The 25,952-nt window shown below is 46.6% G+C and overlaps 1 protein-coding gene across 3 annotated transcripts in view; it reads right to left on the bottom strand.

Annotated features, from left to right (window-relative positions):
• Positions 1 to 1,545: 1,545 nt before the first annotated feature.
• The window catches only part of MGLL (monoglyceride lipase), an 89,278-nt gene continuing 64,871 nt past the window's right edge, over positions 1,546 to 25,952 (bottom strand). For all 3 annotated transcript variants that reach the window (XM_048957887.1, XM_048957889.1, XM_048957888.1), the window contains 5 exons: positions 16,004 to 16,140; positions 14,882 to 14,992; positions 8,903 to 8,992; positions 4,574 to 4,789; positions 1,546 to 4,131 (listed from right to left, as the gene is read on the bottom strand). In XM_048957887.1, the coding sequence (XP_048813844.1) occupies positions 4,006 to 4,131; positions 4,574 to 4,789; positions 8,903 to 8,992; positions 14,882 to 14,992; positions 16,004 to 16,140 (680 nt within the window). In that variant the 3' untranslated portion in view covers positions 1,546 to 4,005. The remainder of the gene's footprint in view (positions 4,132 to 4,573; positions 4,790 to 8,902; positions 8,993 to 14,881; positions 14,993 to 16,003; positions 16,141 to 25,952) is intronic.

Below are 25,952 nucleotides of genomic sequence, written 5' to 3'. Positions count from 1 at the left end.
ATTCTTTTTGCTTGTTTATTTTCTTCTTTTTTGGTCATGGTTAACTTTGTGAGCTTGCATGTCTGCAGGGCACTTAAGGACACTAAAGAGAGCCTTGGAAGAGGATCAGGGCCATGTAGAGAGCTAGTCTGGATCTTGAGGGTCTGGCTGCTCAGTTCCCAAAATAAGCTCAGAGAAACGATTGTGAGAGCTTTCCTCTCCTTCCTCCTGTTGCCAGCAGAGCAAACTTGAGGGGAAAGAGTGGGACTGGAGAATGCCATCTGCTCCAGGCCTGCTCCCTCCTGACGGCGGCTCCTGGGTGGTTTTCTGGCCAATGGTCCCAGCAGGGCTGCTTGCTGCCTGCTCTCTTGCTGGTATGGCAAGGCACAAGGCTGTGCTTTGGCACAGTGCATGAACAGGAGGGAGGTGAAGGAGAGCTGTGGCAGGGTCAGATATATCGGTTTGTGGGCTCAGGGTGGTATTTTTAGTTTGGTTTTCGTTTTTGAAGGAAGCCAGGGGAATGTGGTGGAGCTTTCCTATGGAAGAAACAGTGCTGGTCTGTGTTGTGCTGCGGTGTCATTAAAACCCCGGCAGGAAAACATCCTTCCCTCCTTATTCTTTTATCCTATTGCTTCTCTGCTACCCAGGGTCATCCCAATACCATTCGTGCGAGGCTGTGGCAGTGATGAGTTGTGTGAGGCTGTGCAGAGACCTGGTCTAGAGGGAAGGCAAGTAAATGCGTTAGCTACCATTCCTTGAGATATGCTTTCAGAGATGAAGGCTGATCTTTCATGTGAAGGCTAAGATGACATTATATCTCTCCCTTCTGCTCAGAAGGTTTTATTCTAACACATTCTTGGCACAGCATCTCAAGAACCACCAATACTTCTATGAATTTTATTAAGCTTGCTTCCATAATGGGAGTCAGCAATCTGCTCCCTCCAACTTATTCCACCCTGTTCCTCCTTGGGTGTAAAACTGAACTATAACCAAGAGTTTAAAACAAGCTTGTTGAAGGCAAGTTCAGTCTCCCATTGATGAGCTGGGAATGTCCAGGATGCTTTTTCTGCTGAGTTGCCTCTCATTGGGCTCAGTGTGTTCGTGGACATGGATGTTGGGCTGAACAATTACAACCTAGAGAGGATTCATCATGAGATGCTCAGGGCATCGTGAGACCTAAGCTCTGGCTGGGGAAATAGGCACAGAGCCTCCAGCTTCCTTTGGGTTTGATTTCGGGTTGGGTATTGGGAAGAATTTCTCCTCAGAAAGAACGGTTGGGCATTGGCACAGGCTGCCCAGGGAGTGGTGGAGTCACTGTTCCTGGAGGTGTTCAAGGACCATGGAGATGTGGCACTGAGGGATGTGACTGTGGGCATGGCGGAGGTGGGCTGACAGTTGGACTTGATGTTCTTAGAGGTCTTTTCCAAACTTAATGACTCTGTGAGTCTATCACCTTCCCAGCAGCAAGAGCACCCAAACCTGGATTCAGTATCTCTCAGATCTTCCTGCCTTTCCCTTCTTGCTCTCCAGAGGGATGGTGATAGCAAATGATGCCCTCAAACACGCTCTGTTCAGAAAACATAACTTTATTATTAGTTGCAATATACATTGTATTCCTTTAAGAATCCTAAACTTGTATATGGTTTCCCACTGAAAATACAAGTGTATGTATATATGCTTTTATATATGTATATATATATATAAATTTTATTGAACTGGGACACAACAAAACGAGAGAGACAATTTACTTGAAAAAATAAGTGTGATCTTCAAGGGTCTATGCTGGCAGTGTGCTAAGGTAAGTGGTACAAAAAGAACAGGCTAAATGGAAAATGTGGTGGGCAGAGGGGAATGGTCTCCCAGTGCTACAGGTGGTGGCACGGGTGGCAGCTGCACATTGCTATTGCTTGGTCACGGGTGCCACCTCTTCTCCAAGGCAGACTGGTCTCTGCACAGCAACATTCGTAAGGCCAGCTGTGCTCCCTGCACATGGTACCTGCTGCTGGGAAATAGCTTAATTACATTTCCCTTGGCAGCAGCTCTGCTCATTGCTAATCTGGTCAGTGAAGGAAGGGTTCCTCCAGGGCACAGAGAAACTGAACTGGGTCAATATAAAGTAGCTTACGTGCAGGGTAAGGGAGCAGCAGGTACATATTTGCTTGCTAACCTGATTTTCAATCACAGCTTCCCTTGGGCAGCCAGTACCACTGGACAGAATTCCCCAGACGCACATAACTGCCTTCCTTTCCTTTCTTCCAGGCTGCAGGTGTGTCATGGGCGAGACATGTTCTGCAAGGCACTGACCACAGACCCTGGGGCAGGCAGCGGGCTCTGACCCTCCTGCTCCCTGGCAAAGTGCTTGTCAGTTTGGGGCATAAAGAACGGGGGCATCAATTTGTTCCTCCTGACTTCCTGGGGAAAAGTGCTTTCAAAAATCCCACCCTCGAGTCATCGTCTTGCTCTGACCCCTGCGCCATCTGTCACTGCTGCATCACACCCATGTGGCTGCTGCTCCTGGGGGGCCTTGTCCCCACCATGGTGCTGCCTGCTGTGCCTTTCCCAGCAGCATCTGGCACAGAAGGACCTTGTTTGGAAAAATGAATTTGCAGCAAAGCAACAGTGCGAGAGTTGCTGCAGGTTTAGCAGGGGTGGGTGGGAGCACCTGATTGCACAGGAATGGTGTTTAAATCACAAGTTGGCAGTGCTGGGAGAACTCCAGCTGGTTCCTCCCCTTAAGGGCAGGAAAACGCAAGTGGAAAAATGTCTGCATTCACCTCTATAAGAGCTTTCCTGACTTGGACCCGTAGGGGCGATTGTAAGGATACAACCTGCATGCCGGTGTGTTGATGGGTTCTGCCTGCTATTGCACTGAGGTCCCTTTCCTGGATCTCTCCAGAAGTGGCTCCAAGGGCAGGAGGGAGGGGTAAGACCCCCCCATGGTGGGCAGGATCCAGCCCAGGGCAGGGGCACCAGACCCCCTAATGAGGTTTGTCTCCATGGGAAAGGCCCCGCGTCCTCATTTACAGAAGCGGAGGGAGAGGGGCAGGTAGGAGGCAGGAGGTGGGCAGGAGCTTGGCCACAATCTGGGGTCACGCCGTGGGTCTCCTGCTGGAGCAGTGGACCATGAAGATGCCCGCTGCTAATCCCTACCCACCAGATGCTCTGTGCTTCTCTATAGCGGTTTTTTCAGGACATTTTCCAAGCGATGAAGGAAAACAACATGTTATGACTGTAAAGTTATGGTGAAAAGGCTGGATCCTGATAGGACAACATTATTCCTCGCCAAGAGAATGAACAATTAACCTTTTTTTAGCCTCTCCTCCCATTTCTTCCCCAGCTCCCAGCCGCCTCTATATACATCATATATTATATTACTATATTCTCATATAACTCTGCTTTTTCAGTTTCAGTAGCGCAAATGATTAATTCCAAGAGGGAAAAAAAAGAACAAAGAGAAAAAAAAAGAAACAAGGGAAAAAAGCAGCCCCTACAACTATTTACAGAATAGTTTATCTTGCAGAGGCAATGGGGTTTGGCATTGGGAATAGCCTGGTTTGCAAATGTGCTGCGTGGGCTTGAGTCTACACTCGTCCCCTCCTCTGCCAGGGCTGAGAAAGGACCAGGTGGTGGGGACAGGGAATCGAAGCTGCAAAGTGGAAGATACTGGCTTCTTTAACATACCAAAAAATTATTGCAGTATAAATGCACCCCCGCCACCCCCGCAAAAGCAGAGAAGAGGAAGTGATGGAGGAAGCTCCGTGACTGGGGGGAATCTCAGTAAAATTACCCGACCTGGAAGGCCTTGGGGGCCGTTCCCACAGCTGTCAGTGCTTCCTCAGATTATGGCAAGGGTCATCTATGCCAGTGAGTAACACCCACCCTGTGCCTCTCCCCCCAACCCTTACACTGTGCATGGCAAAATATCCCACGAGTCCCTCCAACGCCAGATCTTTTCCAGAGAGAATTCTACTACAGAAAGCTTCTATTCCCAGAAAACCCCAGTAAGAGCTGCAGAAAGGATTGCTCTTAGGTCTGGCTGGTTTCTCCAGCTGCTGAAACCTTCTGGCCAACCCATGTCAGTATTTCTGTGAAGACGGAGGCGGTGACCTCAGGCAGCTCTTTGTGCAGTGCATGGTAGGCTTCCTCATACACCTGCAGACAGGGAGAGAGCAGGGATTAGCACTGAACAAACACCTTCACGGGCAGAGCAGCCTTCAGCCCCTCTTGGCAACACCCCTGAGTCCCATGCTTTGTCTGGTTTTTCTCCCAGGTGTGATTGGAGCAGAAGATCTTAGTGGTCTTTCCAACCCTAACAATTCTGCGTGTGTCAGGTTATCACATCACATCTAAGGGCACACTCGGCTTCAAAAAGAAGTCTACCATAGCGTTCCAGCTTCTGTGCTGATAGACCCTGCTCTGCTTATCCCAAGCACCCTGCTGCCCAATGCCACACATTCCTTCCTCCCTGAAGGGCTGGGAACCTGCTTGGTTTGCCAGGAACCAGCCCTGCTTCCCCCATTGTGACTCTTGAGTGAGCAGTGCTGAGGCCTCTGCTTGCAGGATAGCATCCTAAAAATGGAGAAAGCAAGCTGACCTTCAGCGTTTTGTCCTGGCTCTGCACCGTGTCCATCAGTAAATAGGAGCCTTTGATATCGCAGAGCTTGTCAGAAGAGCCATGCAGCACCAGGATGGGCAAAGTCAGCTTGGGCAGAGCTCGCTCGATTCTGGTAATGGCATTCATCAGCTGGATGACAAAGGAGACCTTCATGCCACCGTGGTAGACCAGGGGGTCAGACGTGTAGGACTCCATCTGGCAAGGAGAGAGGGGCGATTTCAGGTTAGCAATGTTTCATGCAGAAAGGACAGAGCAGGTGGTGTAGAGGCTCTTCCCTCAGCTCATGCTTGTTTCCTGCTCAGTCAAGATTTCCTGCCATCAGAGTCAGGGCCAACATCTTCACTATGGCTGCCAGTGAATAATTGCCTGCCCATTTCTTCCTAACTAACTGCGAGGAAGAAATTCTGTACTCAGAAGGCAGTGAGGCAGTGGCACAGATGCCCAGAGCTGTGGGTGCCCCATCCCTGGAGGTGATTAAGGCCAGGCTGGATGGGGCCCATGTCAGCCTGAGCTGGTGAGGGGCAACGAGCCCACAATTTGGAATGAGATGGTCTTTAAGGTCCCTTCCAACCTGAGCCATTCTATGACCTAGGCCTGCAAGCAGCTGACAAGTCTGCTGCACAGCACTCATACACCAATGTTCTCCTCTGGGTACAGAGGACACAAGGATGGGATTAGGGATTAGGCTAAAGAAAAAGTCAACAACTTGCTCAGCCATACTGTGAGAGGCTAAAAATACACCAGAGCTGGTGCAGAAAGTTGCTAGGAAGGAGTATTTGCTACAGCAGGCAAATCTACAGTAAATATTTGTATACTGTACGTGGAGACGGCCCACACAGCCACTGCCATCTCAATATTTGCCAGAATGCTTTGATTACGGGTTGGTCTCTGGCACAGCCTCCAGTTTCTCCCAGCCCTGGCAGATGTTTATAGAAACAATGGTTATTTATAGGTTAGCCAAAATCAGCCTTCTTCTCTCCTTGCAGACACAGAGGTCTGTTCAAGTTCTTGCTTTGGTGGAAGGTGAGGTCACTGTGAGGTTATTGGGGAGGGAGGAGGACACAACTGGTGGGGCTTTCCCAACTGCAGGCATTCATTCTCTAGAGATGCGGAGCTGATTTCCTTTCTCAGCACCTCAAATGCATTGGGACACAAAGCACTGGAAATGGAGCTGGCAGGGAGGCACACGGTGCACAGAGGTCTTCCCCCACTGCCTTCTTGTTTCATTGAATCCCATCAGCAGTTTTGTATTTGTAGAATCATTAAGGTTGGAAAAGACCTCTAAGATCATCCAGTCCAACTGTCCACCTGCCATCATCAGTATTGCCCACTAAACCATTCCTATGTCCCTTGTTTTGAGCAAATCCATTGGGTTGCACAGGCTACTTGCTTCAGCTGAACCCACATCTGTTAGCAGTGCACTAAGGCAGCACAGCCTTGAGATGTTTTATTATTTATTATATGTTTAATTGAAGTACTTGAGGGAGAGGCAGAATTGGGAGGGGTGGGTGGGTGGACTGACAGAAGTTCTCTTCCCATGGAGTAAAATAATGTCAATGAATTCATGTGCATTATGCATCCCCAGTGCCATGCATGCTAGGAGAATGACCTAACAGGTTTCTTTCTCTTGCTCTCTTCCTAAAGAACAGGGAATTTTTTTAGCTACTGAGCTGTCAACAAATGTTTTTGTATAGATGATGGAAGGGGGAAAAAATAATAACTTAATCCCAACCCAGATCCATCAGCAGTGAGTAGGAGGATCCTACTGCTGGTGAACGAACAAAATCCTTGTCAGAAAGTTAATGCTCAGAGCACGGTGTGAGTGCAAGGCAGAAGCTTTGTCCACAGCTTTAAGCTAATCAACAAAAAATCAATAATTAAAAAGGAAAAAAATAAAAGATTTAGGAGCTTGCTGTTGCAGTGAAGGTGATTTACTGGTCCTGTTTCATTTTGAGACTTTTATGGGTTATGCTGTTATGGGTTTTATGGGTTATTCTGCAGCTTGGAAGCAGAAGCGGGGTTTTGAGGTTGCACCTTGCTCTCTTTTGTGTCTCTTGCATTTGATATTTCACACAGATCAAATGAGCATCTCCATGCCATCCTGCATCACAGTGCCTACACCCTGAGGACAGCCTGCTGGGAACACAGCCTCATCAGGAAATTCTTGGATGACATCCCAAAAACATTTCCAGAGAACGAAAAGTTGGCCGGGCAGAAGAATATGTTTAACATATAAATAATGGATGTTTCCAGCACATTGCGTGCTTTGAGGCCGTGCAACCCGAGTCCAAAGGGAGGCTGGAGTGTGTGCCAGTGGCAGCCAGAAGACGAGATGCTGGAGTGCCTTTGGTGAGTGCATTGCAGCCCACTGCTGCTATGCCAGAGGCAAGTTCATGCGCAGGTGGGCAGGCAGCAGAGCAGGGAGGAGTGGGAGTCTTCTCCTGAGGACCACTGCACTGTGAGCAGGCGTGCCAAAGCAGACCTGTTCTCATGTGTTGTGAAATGCTTTCCCTTCCTGCACGGAAAGGGAAAGGGCAGAGGAAAAACAACACACAGGAAGCTCTTGAGACTTGGAGCATCACACAGCAGTGGGAGCAGCGGCAAATATTTGGGTGGGAAAAAAAACACAGGATAGCATTTGTTATAAATTGTTCCCATGGAATAAGAAAATATTTGGACAATATTGTGTGGTAAATTAAGGAAGTTCACTGACACTTTTCTAAATGTGTTATGACCGGGTTGTCTCCCATCAGCACTTTTCTCTTGTCATGCTCTGTAGTGCAGCAATTTCCAGCAGAAGATCCAGCTGTTGGAAGCAGGTGTGCTTAAAACTGCCTTCCTTAAAGAGCAGCTGGGACACACAGTGCCACATAATGACCTTGAGCCAGGCAGAGAGCTGCATGTTCCAGCCATGCTCACTGCTCCTGGACGGGGAGCACCTTTGAATTCCTGGGCCAGAACCATGGAAACCTGGTGGCTCTTCAATAGGGCAAGAGGGCACAGCCTCAAGTTGTGCCAGGAAATATTCAGGTTGAGTATTAGGAAGAATTTATTCTCCAAAAAGGTGGTAATGCACTGGCATAGGCTGCCCAGGGAGTGGTGGAGTCACTTTGCCCGAGGTGTTCCAGAACCATGGAGATGTGGCACTGAGGGATGTGGTTGGAGGGCAGTAGTGGTGGTAGTTGGACTACGTGGTCACAGAGGACTTTTCCAACCTTCACGATTCTGTGATTCTATTCCATAAGACTCCTTTTTGCAGTTTCCTAACAGGTGAGTCAAAGGGAGGAATGTGCTGAAGCTGATGCATTGCGTCAGCTGACATCGTCTTTGCTCCTGATCCTTTCAGCTTCAATTCTAGCACTGCATGAACAGCAGGAGAAGTGACAGCATTTGCCAATGGAACAACCTGCTATGGCATTGAGCTCCCCTGCTTTTGAGACGTCCTTGGGTGCTGTGTTCTCCATTCAAACTTTCTGAAATACACCAAGTTCTGGGTCATTCCCTCTCTGGACCAAGCAACTTCACTCACCTGTAGACCAAGCTTCCCTGCTTGCTCTCCTCCCCCCACACCAAGAAGGAAAGAGAACTGTCATGTATTGTGGCAGCAGTTGCAAGGACACCTGGCTGTGTCAATGGTGGCATGAATGGGCAGCAATGGTTATTGCTAGGAGGTGGTATGAATGGGAGAAGAGTCTCAAGCTGTGGCGACACTGAGAGAAGTTGATCCTGGAACCACTCCATTCACTTTGGCAGTGGAGCTGGAATTAGGTCGTTACAATGGCTGCTTCAATTGCAGCTCACTTCAGTATTATTCCCAGGCACAGAAAGAATACATGATTTGTTCAGAAAGGCTGTGACAGAGCCAGACTGCAATCCAGGAGACCTTGTAGCAAGGTCTTTGGGGCAAGCATGCTTTTTTCATCTGTCTGAATGCATTCAGCACAATGCCATTCTGGTGTGTAAGCAGGAACACCAACCTCTCGCATTGGAGTTTTGCACGGCAAAGAGCAGGTTTGGAAATGCAGCCTTCAGTAACATTTGCAACCTGCATGAGCTGGTTGTGAGGAGAGGTGGTGGTACAGAAGGGACACCCAGAGCAGTCATGGGTGCAGGATGTATGCGGGGACCAAGGGCTGCTTTCCCATGGTGAGCCACATATTCTGCTCTGTGCAGAAGGGCATGGATCTAGCCCTAGAGATTTAGAAAAATGCCTTTTTTTTTTTTTTTTTAATTATTTTTAACAGAAAAGAGAGGACTGCAACAGGGTACTGAGCATGCAGTAACTTTAAGTGGCATTAAGGTTCTCACCTCCTTCTTGTTCCGGGAAATTGCATTTGGATCTATTGATCCCAGCGACAAGTTTGGAAGCACGAGGTTGAGTACTTTTGCTGCAAAAACCTGTGGGAGAGGAAAGCAAGTAGTTAAGGAGCTGGTCAGGGCAAGAGAGATATAGAGGACCTAATCCTGAGCTGGTGGGAATCAGCGCTGAAGTTAAACAGTTGAGGAATGTCAGCTGACACAGTAGAGAGATCTGTCCTATATTTAAAACATTTCTCTTGAAGTGAGTGTTTAAACTGCTCCTGGGATTGGGGGGGTGTGCAGGTCTGACATGTGTCAGCTCTCCGTCCACCACACTGCAGCTTCATCACCCCTTCCTTTTTTCTCACTCTCAAAGAGGCATCAGTGAGGCACCTTGATAAGAAAAAGCTGTTTCCATTCCCCATGGAGCTGTTTTCTTCTGGTTCTCACTGCCCTGCCCTGCTGCCCCAGCTCTGATTTCAGACTGCAGTGCACACTCCATGCCATTTACAGGAGTTGCCTAGGCTGCACTCTTTCTGATAGGCAGATCCTCAGGGGAACCTGCAAATAAACACCAACAAAATGTGCATGCGTTGGCAAAGGAATCTATTGCTCACTTGTCTCCTGGGAAGGAAACACAAAAGCATTCAGCAGCCCAGGCCTGAAACTGCTGGCAGATGAAAGGGTAGCATCTTTCATTTGAATAGCACTACAAGTACGTTGGTACCACGCTTCTGCTCTGATCTTTGGTATCTGTCTTTAATTAAGTGATCAGCACTTGAGAAAATTGTGCCATTAGTGTATGCTGGTCTATGTTACAGCCCCTCTGTGCCCTCAGCCAGTACCTGCAGGTGAGCTGTCACCTATGTTCCCTGTTTCTGCTTAGATTTAATCACTACTGAAGCGCTCTGACATTTCGGATCGCAGATGATACATGGCAGAGTAATTATGATATTAGAGGAATAACACAGGGTTGCAGTCAAAGTCATCCAATGTGACAAGCTGTAAAGACTCACAGCAGATCTGAGCACCTGTGCTTTGGGCTGGATATGACTATAACAGGTTTATGGGAACTGTTAGGTCAGGGCTTGAACCAGTGATTGAGCACCTGGTGAAGGAGTGTAGCCAGCCCTGGGAGCACAGGTGGAAGCAATTGATCTGGGTGATTGAAAAGGGTGGACTGTGGGTACACTGCTTCCTAACCTCATTTAAAGGCTGGCAGCCATAAGGGAAGCACCTTTACTTGGGGATTACCTCCCTGAAAGCGTTTAGTGTGCCCTGATCTTGGAAAGGGGTAAGTGGTTTCTTTATTACTGAATCGTGACCTCAGTTTTTCTTGCGTTTGGAGTGTCTATATCTGCTGCTGCCTGTTCTTATACAGATGTCATTCCTTAGAATCATTAAGGTGGGAAAGACTGTTAAGATCATCAATTCATCCCCACCATGCCCTCTAAACCATGTTAAAATGGCACTGTGTGAATAAAAGTAACTCTACTGAGCTGACCCACTAAAAATACATCCACCTAGGTGCCAGTACAATGAGCAAGAATGAGGTTTTCTCTTGTGTTAATGCAATGTGATGATTTGAGGAATTCATCTGAATGAATTCTAGGCAAGGACTTTGTGCTGACAATGCTGCAGCGTTTTGCTTCTCTAAGCCACTTACAGTGACCCAGATATACATAAAGTAACTGCAGATCCTTGGCTAAGATATTTAATTTGGAAATGTAATTATTGTAGGTTTTCTTTGCAGTCTATGGAGGCGAAGAGAAACAACCTCAGAACCTGAGATCTGAATACTGGTTTGGATGTTCCTGCCTTTGAACATTACTGTGTCAACATTAGGCAATTAGGCTGCCCTAAAATTGGAGCCTGAGTTAAGTGCTAGGGTGAGTTCCTGTGCCTAATGATTGCTAAGTGAGGAGGAAAGCCTTGGCGTGAGAGATTAGCGGTTGCTCTCTCAAGATCTGTTTAGAATATCAGTTGCAAAATCCACACGTTGTTATTAAGGCCATAGATAATTAGGCCTACAACTCATAAAATAGGGAGAAAGGCTTTCTTTACTTCTAAATTCAGCTTTAGGGTACAGTAAGTTGATGTGCTCTTACATCATAGAAGTAATATGTTTGATGGTGATGAGCTGCACACTTGTCAGATCCAGTGTGACCATTTCTCTGTTCTAATGATACGTGCTTATCTCCACAGCCCACAGATGATCTCTGTGACGTGCTTTGGAAAATTCCTGGAGCTTCTGCACGTATCTGGAGTTCTGCCAAACTGCTATAGAAATACAGCTGGATCTGGTCCCAAGCACTTCCAGCCCAGGTGAGTGGTGTCAGTGCAGTTGTTTCTGATGTTCAGCTGTGTAAGGGAAGCCCCAGGCTCTGTAGATAGCATGTCAGATGTGCCCATGTATTTCCTGTGTGTGCAGGAACTCCTATTTACACACAGGCAGAACCTTTTGGTATAAAAGTCTCATTGGGAAAGGACTCTGACTTCTGGATGGTCTTCAGATCTGCAGGCGGTACACCATCCATATTTGGATTCATTGAATCATTAAGGTTGGAAAAGATCACAGAATCACAAGGTTGGAAACGACCTGCAAGATCATCTAGTCCAATCACCCTCCCATTCCTATTAGTACCACAAGCTACTAAGCCATAAGCCATCTCTAAGATCACAAAGTCCAACTGTCAACCCACCCCCACTGTGCCACGTCCTCAGTGCCACATCTCCACAGTTCTCAAACATCTCCAGGCACAGTGACTCCAGTGCTCCCAGCATGCCAGTGCATCACTGCTCTTTCCTAACATCCAACCCGAACCTCCCCTGGCACAACTTAAGGCTGTTATCTCTTGTCCTGTGAGTCAAGGTCACATCAAGTGGAAAACTCAAGTTTTATGTTGCAATCAAAGAGACAAAAGGTTCCCCTGAGCTTTTAATGATTATGAGCAATGTAATGCAACCTGTGACATACTGGACTTTAATTAAAAGCCATGCTATTGAAGGGCTGGCTGTGTTTGATATATGAAGGTTTTTGTCCCTGTTGGTTCGAAGTGGCAGTTGTTGGTTCTTCAGATAACTGCTCCCAAATGACCAAGAGTGCAATGCTGGGAATATTGGCTGGGCTGAGGGTGATGCTTTAAAGCATCAGCTGTTTGAGCTGTTCAGTGCAGGTGTGTGAAATCCTAACACTGTTCAGATCTCACATCTCTCTGTGAGAATCATCTTGGGATAAGATTGAAATGGAGTGCTGAACATTGCCTCTTGACTGGAAGTGCAACTCAAAGCTCAGTTCATGGGTTCTGCATTGGTTTAACTCCATGGATGCTTTGTGGTGTAGAGATGTTTCTTCTGAACAAAATAATCTCTGTCCCCATGCACCTCTATGTGCTTACTTCTCTCTCAAGATCTCTTCTTGACCAACTGCTTGAGTGAATGCTTTTTAGTTCAGCTCACCAACAAGTGAGCTGGATTGTCAAATAGGTGAGCTGCATATGCTAGCCAGGCTGGTTTTGCTGAGCAGAAAAATCTCTGAAAGAAACACTGATAAACTATTGGTATCGGGCTGAGAGCAATGGGTACAGGGATGTCAGGGAGATGGGATGTCAGGAAAATGAGATGCTATATGATCAAGGATATGCCAGGTATTGTGCTTTCATACCTCAGCAAGAGGCCAAATGGAAAACTCAAAGCGAAGAGCCATTCTTGTGTACTGATTCTGTAAGGCACATGCTGGGGGTAGGGATTATTTCCTATGAGATTGTGCAGCCCACTCTATTTCACAGCATTCAGCAGCAGAAATTCAGCAGGACAGGCTTTCTTATTCTCATGAGCACATGTGATTTCTGTCCCTTTGCATCCTTTGAAATTCAGAAGGCTCAGAGCCAAGTTTGGTCCAGAGAGAGCAGCAGGATCCTGCTCTCAAGTAGGTAGGTGTTCCTACCGGGAGTCACAGGGCACTGGATAAATTGTGTCACTGCTCTGAGCTACTTGTGTAGCCAAGGTAAATTCCTGCTCAGCAGGAAACTGCCCCAGCAATGGGCTGAATGCAGTGGACCTTGGGAAATGGCTCATGGCCTGGAAGTCACACCTGTTCCAGGGGAAAACCAAAGCCTTTGTGCCTCAGAGGCACTGGCACCAATGCTGGGTCCTTTGTCTCTGAGAAGGAAAAAGCACACAAGCGTTTCCAGCTCAACTTTTTGGGAAGTGGCAGCTTTTGCAGGAATATTCTGCTTGTTTTCACGCCTTTCTCTTGCAAATATCTTTCCAACTCCAGGAATGACTTCAAATATATTTGACAGAGCAGAAATATTTCAGAAATAATTACATTTTTACCAGTTTTAAGAAGCAACAATAGATCTGAGGGAGAAGGGAATGTGCTGTGAACTTTTGTTATTGTGCTCAAGATGCTCCCTAGGAATGTGACCCCATAAACAACTTTGCAACGCTTCAGTTGGAGATTAGGAACTGAACTGAAGCTTATCTACTATCTGCTACTGACCTGCAAGAAACCAAATTGCAATAATACTGGTTTCCATAGAGCTGGTTAGTCCCTATTTCAGAAAGGATTTAGCATCTAGCAAACTGAATAGAAAGCTTTTCTTCCTCTTAGAGCTGTATTTTCCACCTGTGGGGAGTCACTCATGAGGAAAACACTGACTGGCATCCAGGTGGTGCAGCTCTCAGCAGGCTTTGGCATTTGAAGACTGGAGGTCTCAACACGTTTCCTTCTACGGAAAAACGAGATGATTAAAAGCCACCCTTGGGGCTTGTATTCTTCTTTTGTGGGGTCAGTTGGGGGGTTAGGTACAGTAAAAGGTGTGACAGGATTATGCTGAAAGCTGAGGCAAGATGTTTCCTTTTTCTCAGGGAAAAAAAAAGATGAGAAATAGTTCAGAAGTAGATTAAAATGAGAAGCTAGCCCTAGAAGGAGACTAAGGAGAGGTTAAAGGGACAAGGTCTGTGGGAATGAGTTGTTCTCTCATTACTTCTGTCTTAGCTGGTCCTTCCCTTTGCTTACAGTTTCTTTTTAGAGTTGTTTATTCTTTTAAGCATCCAGAAAGGAGGGGAGAGCTGAGGGTTGTCTGCCTCCCTGGGGAAGGGCAGAGCAGGCAGTGCAAACCGGGGTCAGATGTAACCCAGGATAGGAGAGGTGGACTGGAGGAGGTAAAGCCTAAATGCTAACAGAAGGAGATGCTGCACAAGGGCCAGCAATGGTACCAAGCCAAGATGCTGCTGTTGATGCTCTAGCTGGAAGCCATTCTGGCTCATGGATTCCTGGGACTCAAGAGCTCTAGTTTTGTTTAGAAATCAATCATCCCCCAAATGTCAAAAATAACCCCAGCCTGACACTGCCAGCAGCCTGTGTTGAACTGTACCAGACTTTGTATGAGTCAGGGAGAAAACTGAGAGGAAGGGGAAGGCCAGTGCTGCGTGGGTTGCTGCGGGGCGTGTGATGATGGCACAGTCTGCTGCCACCTCCTGTAGTGCATTGCTCTCTGGCTTCCATTTAAATAAGCTTTTCTGGATGAGTTCAGGATTTGCTTCCCCTCCAAACAGTGGGTGCAGCTGTGAGAGAGGCACTCCAAAGCAATGTACTGACTGGCATTCAGGTGGTATCTATCTCAGTGGGTTTGGTGTTATCATAACTTCATTTGAGTCGGAAGGGCCCCTTAAAAGCAATCAGTCCAACCCCCTTCAATGAACAGGGACACCCACAGCTCCCTCAGGTGCTCAGAGCCCATCCAGCCTGACCTTGGCTGTGTCCAGGGATGGGGCACCACCACCTCTCTGGGCAGCCTGTGCCAGTGCCCTTACTGTAAAAAAAAAAATAAAAATAAAAAACCCTACCCTATATCCAGTCTAAATCTCCCCAGTTTTAGTTTGTTAACCATTTTCCCTTGTCCTGATGGGAGGAGGCTGGAAGTCTCCGTGGAAGGAAACCCGTTGAGGAGATGACTGGATGCACTGGGGATTGGCTCTTACCTTGATGGGGGTGGCAACTTCTGGGTTAGCAACCACCAGAGGAGAGATTAGCAGCATGCCTGAAAAGTCACTGGGTCTCTCGCTGGCTGTCAGGATGGAGATGGCTCCCCCCTGCAATGCAAAGTAACACGGCTTAATGCAGATCACAACATCTCACTTACATAGTAATCCTGTTACTGGAAGGATTTAGTTCAAAAAAAGCAAACAATTTCTGCCGAACTACCCAGCATGCAGAAATCCTCACTCATTACTGGGAGTTAAATAATCTTCTTGTCCACCACCAGCCCATCCTGACTCCATGCACCCCGCACATCACTTTGAGCCAAATGTGGTCAGGCTCAGCCTGAGGACAGGAGGGCTGGGGGATGCAGGCGCTTGGCTGGCTTGCTGGGGGAAGTTTGCAGAGGATTAGTTGCCAGGGGAAATCTTTGGTGACCTTCCGCGCTGCCAGAGAAGCAAGGGCTCGTTAAATGGAGCAGCAGTGAGAAGCATCTGAAAGACCTGGCTGGGAAATTAGCTCCTTGTTACAGCGGCTTTGGAGCGCGGCGAGCACTTCAGAGCATGCCATGCGTTCTTATGCAAGAACAATCGTTTATCTGAGCATGGGCTGAATCCCAAAGCACTTATTCATTTTTCTCTCCTCCGGGAAGGCAGAGGGAGAAGATCAGTGACATCAATGGGAATATTGCTCGCTTGAATAAAGGGATTTGGCCCGTGCTGTCAGAACCAGACTTCAGATCTGTTCACCAAATCATTGCCTTTGTTTTGGCGGCCCTAATCCTTGGTACGCTTCCCTGTGAGGTTGTTTAACAGAATGAGGCTATGCAGTGCTTTCGTGCTTCATCCCCTGGCTGCTCACAAAGCTCCGGAGGGCTTGCTCTCCTGGTTACTGGGTAAAAGGAGAAGCCCGATGCTACAGGGGGGTGGTAGGATTTATTGAGTTTTCAGTATGATTGAGCCATCCTACTAAAAGACAGGTCCATTTTTGCAAATGGGCACTAATTAGGGCCATGATCCAGGTAGGGGAGTTAAGGACTAGCTATACAGGAGGCAGATCTTGTACAGTTCGGCATGGTGACAAATTGACTGTACCCTGCAAGGAGGGGTGGGGATGATGCTTACCATGGAGTGCCCTAGGATGAGGATGGGCAGCCCTGGATGATCCTTTTTCATGAGATCAATGTGCTGCAAGCTGTCTCTGATGAAGACGTGGAAATCTGAGACAACCATCCGATCCCCCTCGCTCTGCCCATGGCCGACTGTAGGGAAAAAGGAAAACATGCATCTGAGTGATCTGAAGCAGTGGTTGCAGTCAAGAAAAGCTTTATTGAAAAGTGCTTGCTGGGCTGTTACTGTCCTTCTCCCAGTCTTTTAGAGGTTGTGGAGCATCCTCCTTGGAAATCTTCAAAGGATGCCTGGATGTGGACCCAGGCACCCAACTCTCGCTCTCCCTGAGGTTGGAGCACATGGACCCAGAGGTCCCTGACAACCTCAGCCAATTACTGTAGAGCAAGAACTGCTGTGTGAGCATTGCCAAGAAATGGAAGAAAACTCTGAACACTAGATACAGTCGCTATAAACTTAACAGACCCTGGATATGGACTGTTCCAGTGCGCGGGTGTGCATGAGCTTTGCAGAGTCCTCAGTGCTGCTCTGGAGCAGGAGGTGAGCTGGAAGCCTTCCCACTCTGAGCTGAGAAGCATTCAGCAGAGGCCAGGGCCTCCAAGGGGAGGCAGCAGCCTGTAGTGGGGATACATCAGGTGGCACGCTCCTTCTAAACAAGTGCTCATGCAAACTGTGCTGCACCTGTGTGCTGCTAGCTTGTTCTGTGTCTGGGAATTATCTCATCTAATCAAAGGGAAAGGAATGACAAAAGTGGGAGATGAAGAGTTGCCATGGAAACAGTGGTATCCCTGGCAGAGGTGGACTCAGCAGATCCATGAGCACAATTCCAGGCAGTTCTGAACTCACAAAGGCTTGAAATTAGTCATAGAATCACCAAGATTGGAAAAGACCTTCAAGATTGTCTAGTCCAACTGTCCTCCTACCACCAGTGTTTCCCCACTAAACCACATCTCTTATAGAATCATGGAATCCACCTTGGGGAAGCACTTTGCACGTGTACTGCACCAAACATTAGATAGATAGACTATCAGGGACAGGATTCTTCCTTAAAAGCAGTTCTTTGTTTCTATCTCATGTACATTGTTAAGGAAAACTGTGAAGGGGGAAATACTGTGCAAACCACTTCCATATTGATGGAGTGTAGGGAGTGCCAAACAGCATCCCTTCCTGTGTGCCTCTCTGGGGCTTCTCTGGTGGGACCAGACTGCAGGCAGACATTCAAAGGCACGAAGGGCAATGGCTTGTCAAAGCCCAGCATCTAAGAAAGCCAGATTTGCTTATTTCCTTGCTTCTGAGTGGTCTCCGTGGGTCTCAAGGCAGTGAGTACGGCAATCAGACATGATGTCTGCCCAACCAACTCAGAGATGTCATCCTAGTCTATCACAAATAATATATTGTTGGTGCTGCTTTCTATGCACACGCTGCAGTTTCTGCCAAAGTATGACACTTGTAAGCATCCCCTGTGGATCAGTGATCAGAAACAAATCAAAGAGCCAATTAAAGTAAGAACTGAAATGGTCTACAGAAGTGAAGCCATGTGTGGGGCTAGTGGATTTATTTACCTTTTTCTCAACATCTATATACTTTCAGTCATCTCGCTCTATGGAGCTCAAATGTGTCTTCTGCTTAATATTTGACCTGCAAATTTAACAGGCTGATAGGAGTTGAGCACTCCAGAGAGAGAGGAACCTGTTCTCTTAGCAGAGCTCTGCACTTCCACTTCTTTTTTCTCTGGTGCGCTTGCTTCTTGTATCTCTTTCTGTGCAGTCTCTGCAAGACAGCTGAGCAAGCAGAAATAGCAATATCCCTGTGACCCAGGTCTGTATATGGGCTGTGAGTCTGTCTGGGGGCTGTGAGGCTTTGCCCTATTTTTGGGTAGAGAGAGGCAGGTCTGGAAGGCCTCCCTGGTTCTTGGTCCTACTACAAAACAACGATACTGCCCATAACAGAGAGGTACCTATGTATTTCTTGGCTCAGGAAGCCAGGAAATGCCTGTGCAACAGCACACCACTGGATTTCCCCAGGTTTGTGGTAATTTTATGGATTACTTAATGAATCTGTGCTTTTAGCTACTAAGCTACTCTCCCCCCCTCATGGAACACAGCAGCACTTGGAGAGTAGTTTGTCTGCATGCATGGTATAAGAAGATCATGCAAATCTTTGCACCAGTACTGCCAGATGGCAGGTTTCCTCTCCACGAAACCAAACTTCTTCCACCAGAGAATGAGTTCATTGGAAGTTTGAATCTCCCAGCTGAGAAAGCTTCAGGGAAAGGAGTTAAGATCTCTTCTGTTAAATGAAAGCCATATGCACAATCGAACATTGACAAAGTCATGGGTATTGACCTGTTTTTCTCTGATCTTGTGATCTGGAGCTATTAAGAGTGAAAGATCAGGTTCATCCTTGATGTGAAGCTATCTGCTTTGAGTTTTGCTTGGAAAAAAACTGATGTAGCAGTCCCACAGCATCTGTGGCAGGATACTTGGTGCAAGAGGAGAGGACTGGCCTGGGCACAGGAACCAACCAGGGCTGCCCAAGCCCATGTGAGACAACAGCCACAAGTCATAGCCCCATGAGTTCCCATCGCATCTCTCCTCTTGGGGCCACTGGTTTCAACAGCATAATGCCTTTGCCATGAAACTTGACACACACATCTATAATGAGCTGTGATTGCCCATGCACGTCTTTACGGCACATGGCTTTCATCATCTGTTAGTAGCTCTCACAGCTATCTGGCTTCATCACCATCTTGTGTGCTTCATATGCATGTAGTGGCTCAGTTATCAACCATTTCAGGTTCTAGGTGCTAAGATATGAGCATCCTTTACTAGATGCAAGACTTTAAAACGAGAATGTACAACTTTTTTCTTCCAATTGCCATCTAGGATTAAAATGCCTGAGTCTCCATTTGCAACTGAACACACTGCTGTTAAATAATGGACATTGGTGAAACAAAGCCTGAATAAAGGCTGCAGAGGTCTGACCCAATATGCACACATTATTTTCTGCATGAGTTTGTTCAGACTGCAGCTCTACCACTGTAGGGGCGTGAACAGTGACTTGTGATCAGTCAACCTATCTGAAAGCATGACCTCAGAGCATGATTCCTCCTATGGCTATCGATCCTCCAACGTTGCTCACCTCTCTGGGTGGAGGAATGCTGACTGCCTGAGCAGGAACACAAAGCCTCAGTTCAGTGATGGAATACTTAATGGTGTGAGGGCTCTGGAGACTGAATTATCACTGCAAAGATATCGCTCTGCCTGCATAAAGGAACCTTTATCAGTCTGGATAAGCTCAGCGGCACTGCTCACCTTAAAGAGAGCTGTATCCTCATCTGGGTTGAAAACATGGGGGAAACTGCTGAACAGCTCCTGTGCTGAGAAAAAGGGGGAAGAACAAACAAGAAGGAGCTTTGACAACTTTTGTCTTAGCATCACACTGCCTTCCCTCTGGAGAAGGAAGGAGCTTCAAACCCTCAGCAAATCACGCTGAGCCATGATGAGAAAATCCCTCCAGGCTCTCTACTCCATCACACCTGAGCAGAATCTTGTTCTCTGGCTTTTATACAAGCCCCAGGCCATATGTGTTTCTTTCTCCTTCTATCACTAGACCCTCCCAGCAAAGGCTCTGCCCGATCCTGTGTGCTCAGGTGTGCTGTGAGCCATCCCTCAAAGCTCCAGCTGGAACACTTTGCCACTGAAGATAAGGTGACATGGAAGTGCAGGGTAAAATGCTGACTTCAGCTATGCTGCTGTATATTTTCTGATGTCAGTGGTATTCCTTAAAGCTCAGTTATGGGAGAAAAGAAATTATGGTCTGTTGTTTTTTCAGCCTTTACTCACTATTTATCGTGAGAAAACCATAAAACATGGAGAGAGGACATGAGAAAGCTGCCTGGGGAGCAGTAACTCTCCAAGCAGAGTCTGGATCTTGACTATTCATATAGTTGGAGGCTTCCTGCTTTGGGATAATGGAGATGGTTTGGTTCCATTTTTGTTACAGTAAGCATACCACCACAGCATTGGTGATATGAAATGCTGTCTCCAGCCAATTGATGGTAGAAATAATCAACAGAACCACAGGGCTTGACTCCTGGCTTAGGATCCATCACACCATGTGCTTGTTTTTTTTCTGTCTAGATACCTAACTTGTGATGGGACAAGGGGAATTGGCTTCAAACTAAAAGAGAGGAGATTTAGATTTAGACTGGATATAAGGAAGAAGATTTTTGCAATAAGGGCAGTGAGGCACTGGCACAGGCTGCCCAGAAAGGTGGTGGGTGCTCCATCCCTAGAGACAGCCTAGGTCAGGCTGGATGGGCTCTGAGCACTTGATGGAGCTGTGGGTGTCCCTGTTCATTGCAGTTGGTTGGATCACCTTTAAGAGTCCCTTTCAAGTCAGTTTCCCAGTCCTAACTCCAAGAATTTAAAGGGGAAGAACAACTGAGAGAGGGCTGGAAGAAGTTCAGGCTCTTCAGGTTTACTGCTCCTGGGGCATAAATACATTTGGAGTTGCAGTAACAACAGAGTGTGGATGCAAGAGCAGCTAAATGTGAGACCTGTCATGTTAATAACCTCCAGCTGAGGAGCCGTTGGAGCAGAATCCCACCCAAAAGGACATTTCTTAATGATGTCAGAAGGGGCCATTTGCAAAGCTTGCTGCAGCAGCCTCTGGTTTAATAAGCCGGAGCATGGATGTGATTCCACTCCCAAAGAGGCTGTGGGAGGTCAGAAAGGTGGACTTACTGCTCCAGCACACAGCAGCAGCAAAGGGAGAGGTTTTTGCAAGATTCTGTGCTAAGCTCAGGCTGCTAGGACCCTCTTGTTCTCTACCTGTGATCAATAAGCGTACTGGAGGGACCTACAGCTGGAGTCTGACAAATCCATTTGAAACAAATGCCTGTATGCCTTTTGGAGGAGGTATTTGCAAGAATATTATGCATTTGCATTTGCTTTGTTCCTCAGGGCCTTAGGTTTCTGCCCCAAACTGGAAATGGGATGAGCAATGATACAGCATGAGCCAATGCTCATCTTTAAAGCACTAAGTCAAGCAGACAGAGTTCTCAGGATTGTTTTAGTCTTGGAAGATGTTGTAGCAGCTAATTAAGTGGTGTCACAAGGCATCACAGCTGATACCTGTATTTATGGGATCTATTCACATTTGTCTGAGCAAGGACTGCTTTTTGTTGCACTTCTATGGCACCCAACACTGTAGAGCATCATTACAGACCTTGGTCCCAGGTACTGCAAGATCTAAACATAAGAATAAATTCCAATCCAAGAATGTAAGGCAACGCGTTTTTGCAGAGGAGGAGATGGGAGAGAGCACATAGATGGAGAATGTGGGTGATACAATACACAAGATGACACTAATAATGGGTGTACATAACAAATGTGCAAAGCCTTCACTTTCTGCTTGGGTGTTGTGTTTGTTTTTTTTTGAGGTTTAATGAAAGAAAATAATGAACAAGTAAACACTTCAAATTGTCAGAACAATTCACTCGAACAAACTATGCTTGGTTTATAATGAATCAAATACACATCTTTTTCATCAAGTGAGCAATGCTCATTAATTAAATATATTAGATTTCAGAGCCCCCAGTGTTTAAATATTCGTTTAACAAGCAGTACATCTAATCCACCATCCAGGCTCACAAACAATGAAAGCAACAGGAATAAGCTTCAATCAACATCTGGGGAAGTCAGCACACTGTTCCTTTATCCTCAGGAACATGTAAAGCAAATGTTCTACTCGAGGACAAATACACACAGGAAACACCTCTGATATTCCATCAGGAATCCTGCTCAACAAAGCAGCTTCCCTGCCCTATGAGCACCCTCATTACAGTAAGGGAGCCTGTTCTGCTCTTTCTTCCCAACTGCCTTTTCCCATTTCCCAACAAAAGAATTATAGAACTGTTAAAGTTGGGAAAGATCGCTGAGATCAAGTCCAGCTCTCAAACTGCCACAATGACCACTAAACCACGTTCCTTAGTGCTGCATCCATACATTTCTTGAACACCTCCAGGGACAGTGACTCCATTGCTCCCTGGGCAGCCCATGCCAGTGCCTTGTAACTCTTTCTGAGTCGTTTTTTCTAATATCCAACCCAACTTGAGGCCGTTACCTCTTGTTTTAAACCAAGTCTGATGTGTTCAGTAGTGCCTGCCCTCTGTATGTCCATACTCTTCATTTTGTATGCAGTTGTGACGAGCAGGACAGAGACAGCTGAGAAGCACTGGGAACTTAAAGGAGAAGGCTCACCCTAACCTAAGTTCCATCTTCAGCTGCTTTGAGGATCTGAAACATCACAACACATGCTTATTGCTTGAAAATCTTGTCTGTTCTTCTCTGAGCAGCCCTCAGCATCCCTTCTTTTTTACCACCTATATGGATACAATGAATACCCTGTTTCTCATGACAATAGCCAGGTTATAAGGCCATTAGCTATGGTGCTCAGCAGTATCTCTCCACTCTCAGTGTTTCATACATTAAGCATTTGCCTAAGAATTCCGCCCCCCTCCCCCCCATTTATTTAAGGAGAGGCTTGCCTTGAATACACAAGTCCAGAATCTTCCTTTTTCCTTCTCAAGATTAGGAAAATCATTTTTCTTTCATTATTTGCTGGATAGTCTTTATGCACTTGTCTCACACAAAGAGTGCAGCAAACTGAAAGCCTTCTCCACCCACATCAGAGACACATTTGCAGAGCTGAGATATTTTTAGAATAGTGCACACACAGAGTTATATTGTTTGTTGTCTTGGTTAGAAAAAAAAAAAAGAAACAGGCAATTTTCTATACTAAAATTATTTGTGCCTTATTGCTGGGCAGCAGAGAACCAGTCGTCTTGCTGAAACCATTTAAAATCTTTTCTGTACTCTAAAGATGACAAACAAAATGACCTGGTACATATCAGAGCGGTCATTAACTCTGTGCAACAAGGCAAACTGTTTCTGCCAGTGTTAAGATTCAATTCATCTCTAATGGATACAGACGTGGTTCTCTTGGCTCTAAAAGACTTGCCCATTCCTTATGCTGTTGCTGAATTTGGCTCTGAATTGCACTTTCTTAAAAGTGTTCTTGGAACTTCATGCTGCTCATGAAAACATGCTGAAAAAAAGCCATCTGAGTGTTTATGTTGCAAAATAATAATCTCTTCACAGGCTGCACTTGCAAACAGCAGATGCTGTGGCCAGGCTAGAGACACAAGCATAGCCTGGGTGGTGTGTAAGGCAGTGAGGGGTGGCAGGTTGGGAGCTCCTGCATGGCTTTGTCACTCCTGCTGCAAGCACAAATGATGCTGCAGGGCGGATGAAGGCCCATGGAAGAGGAATGCTGAGCCCATCTCATTTTCCACAAAGCTCATGCTCCATCATCCTGCACTTTCTTCCTCAGCCCTTTCTGTGTTGCCACCTCCCCAGCCAGCCCTCAGCTGTAGCAGCCAAGGGAAATCTTCCTGCTATTTTAAATTAAGTTTTAAAGCATCTGTTTATCTGTCTCTCCGTAGCTATATCTATCTATCTGTCTGTCTGTCTATCTATTTATCTATCTATGCCTATCTATCCATCTATATATTTTTGTGCTTATTTATTCTGATGTTTTAGCACCATAAAATCCAAGAAAGGATACAAACTTCATTAAGTTCCAGATGGAAGGATGGATGAAAGTCTACTTTCCTCGATTTCCTGATCCAGACCTCTGACTGCTTTCAAGCAGCTTGGGGCACCAATTCAAAATGTCAGGTATTTCAGTGAAAGAGACAATGCTGCAGTTTGCTGCCCACATATTCCAGTGCACTGCTGGCATGTGAGTTGGCCTTCCAACGTGCACATGCTATCAAGTCCTAAATGACAGCTTGTTTAACTAGAAAGCGTGTTCAATTTTATCTTAAAAAAGGCCATTCATTTCTTGCTCTTCTATTTGCTTAAAGATGGTTTCATTTACCCTGCCTGAGAGTTTGCACAGCCCTTCTGACTGTTCCCCTCCCAACAGCACTGTGAGCCCATGACCCCACTCATGCCCATTGCACTGCAGGCACATCAGCTGCCAGCGACATTGAACTCCCATGCGTGTGCCTGGAATATTTTTATGCTTCAGAAAACAATCAAATCAATTCATCTCAGGGAAGACAGGCCTAATTCTTCCCTGCTAACACTAGATTAGGCATCGAGAAGAAAAAGAGATGAAAGCTGGAGCATCAGTGCTCTCTGTGCTGTTGACTGATATCTTGAGGGACAGGCACAAATTCCTTTCAAGCCTTCTTCAAAAGGTTCCCCTCCACACAGACCGCCTATTGGGAACCCACATCAATAACAAACAAACAAAAAAATAAATCAGAGCCATTTCTCACCCAATTTGCTTGCATGTTAAAATAAACACAAGTTCCCATATAGAACAGGGGCTCCTGGTGGGTTCTGTTGAGTCTGTGAGATTCTTGGCACTGGAGTACAGCATTTCTCTACTCCAAAGCAATCTTGGCACAGATAGTTGGTTATATAACGTTTTTTTTCAGCAACTGGCAAATAGATAGTAATGATAATGGTTCTAAAACCTGGTGATTGCGTTCAAAGACAGCAGCAAGGTGTTTTACCAACTGAGCTGCCAAAAGGTTGGTCACAAACCTGAGCTCCCCAGCTCCTGTGTTTGGGATCCGTACTTCGAGATTGCAGCTGATCTGGCTGAAGGGAGCTAGGAACAACATCAGTTCTGAAGTGCTCAGAAGGTTTTTCCTTTTTGCTTCACTCCTTTGCACTGCCACATGGCAGAGGCTTAATGACCAGGCAGTGCCACCCTCATTAGACTGGATTTGTCCCTGTTCTGACAAGGCATGAAGGAAATAGCGCTCTTCCAGCACTGACAGCTTTTTATACCCACTTTGCATAAGCTCAGTCATTATACCATGTAAGCAGCAGGTGGATTATTTCGAATAAGGACAGTCTTTGTTGTTTTTAACAGGGTTACAGCTGACCCAAACCCTACCAGCCCTAACTGCGACCCGCTTTTCCCATCCACACAATTAAGAACCCCTCTCCTCATTAAGTGGGTCTGCCAGGGAGCAAGCCTGGGTGGGACAGTCCTATGCAGTGTGCCAGGACAGCCCAGGGCTGCCAGCTGGCTCTGGGCTGGATGACAACGAGATGGAGCACAGGGAAAGTAGCATGGCAGAAAATAGCACTACTAAATTTGTCCTGCAGCAAAACTGCTGTCCTCTCTTGGTACAGATTGATTTCAGTGTGATTGTTTCAGCTGCTTTTTGGTAGCTGATCCCCAGTCCTCTGTAACTTCTCCCTGCAACACCAAAATCCTACTGCATATATATTTATTAGGCAGGTCAGAATCCAACAGGCAGATTGCTGTTCTCTGTGCTCTGTTTCTCATTGCAAACCATGCCTGGATGACAGCCATGAATCCTGGCTGGCATCTCTGCACCTCGGTCACCACCCCACCACTGCAAATGCTGTTGAAGGCTGGGGACCTGCAAGTTGCTTTTGGGCTATGCAAGCGCAAATAGGATCAGAAGGACTCAGTTCAGCCTCCTCTCCCTTCCCCCAGCATAAGCTTGGCTACAGACTCCTTAGCATGAAGGAAATTGCCATCATGCTTTGCCTTCGATACATTCAGAAAGTAAATGCAGTGTGGAAAATGCCTATTTTAAGGGATCTGGATTTAACACGATTCTTTGTACCATCTACAATTCAGCATTATTTGTTTTGCTAAGCTGAACAAGCATTCTCAGATTGCAGTGCACTGCTGATAAATCTCAGCATTAGAATTGTCATGGGTATAACTGAGCCTGCAGGCCGTACTTTTGGAGTCGCTGCAATGAATTCTGCCACAGCCAGCACAGACCAAGACACGGCACTGCCCAGGAGTGGCAGCTGCTCACAGAAATGGGTTTATCAGTCCTCCTTTCATGCCTTGCTGAACAGATTGGTGTGTTACA

The sequence above is a fragment of the Lagopus muta genome, chromosome 11 (assembly GCF_023343835.1).
Source record: "Lagopus muta isolate bLagMut1 chromosome 11, bLagMut1 primary, whole genome shotgun sequence".
Taxonomy (NCBI): domain Eukaryota; kingdom Metazoa; phylum Chordata; class Aves; order Galliformes; family Phasianidae; genus Lagopus; species Lagopus muta.
The sequence above is the reverse complement of the archived record's forward strand: the minus strand, read 5'-3'. Positions and strand labels throughout refer to the sequence as shown.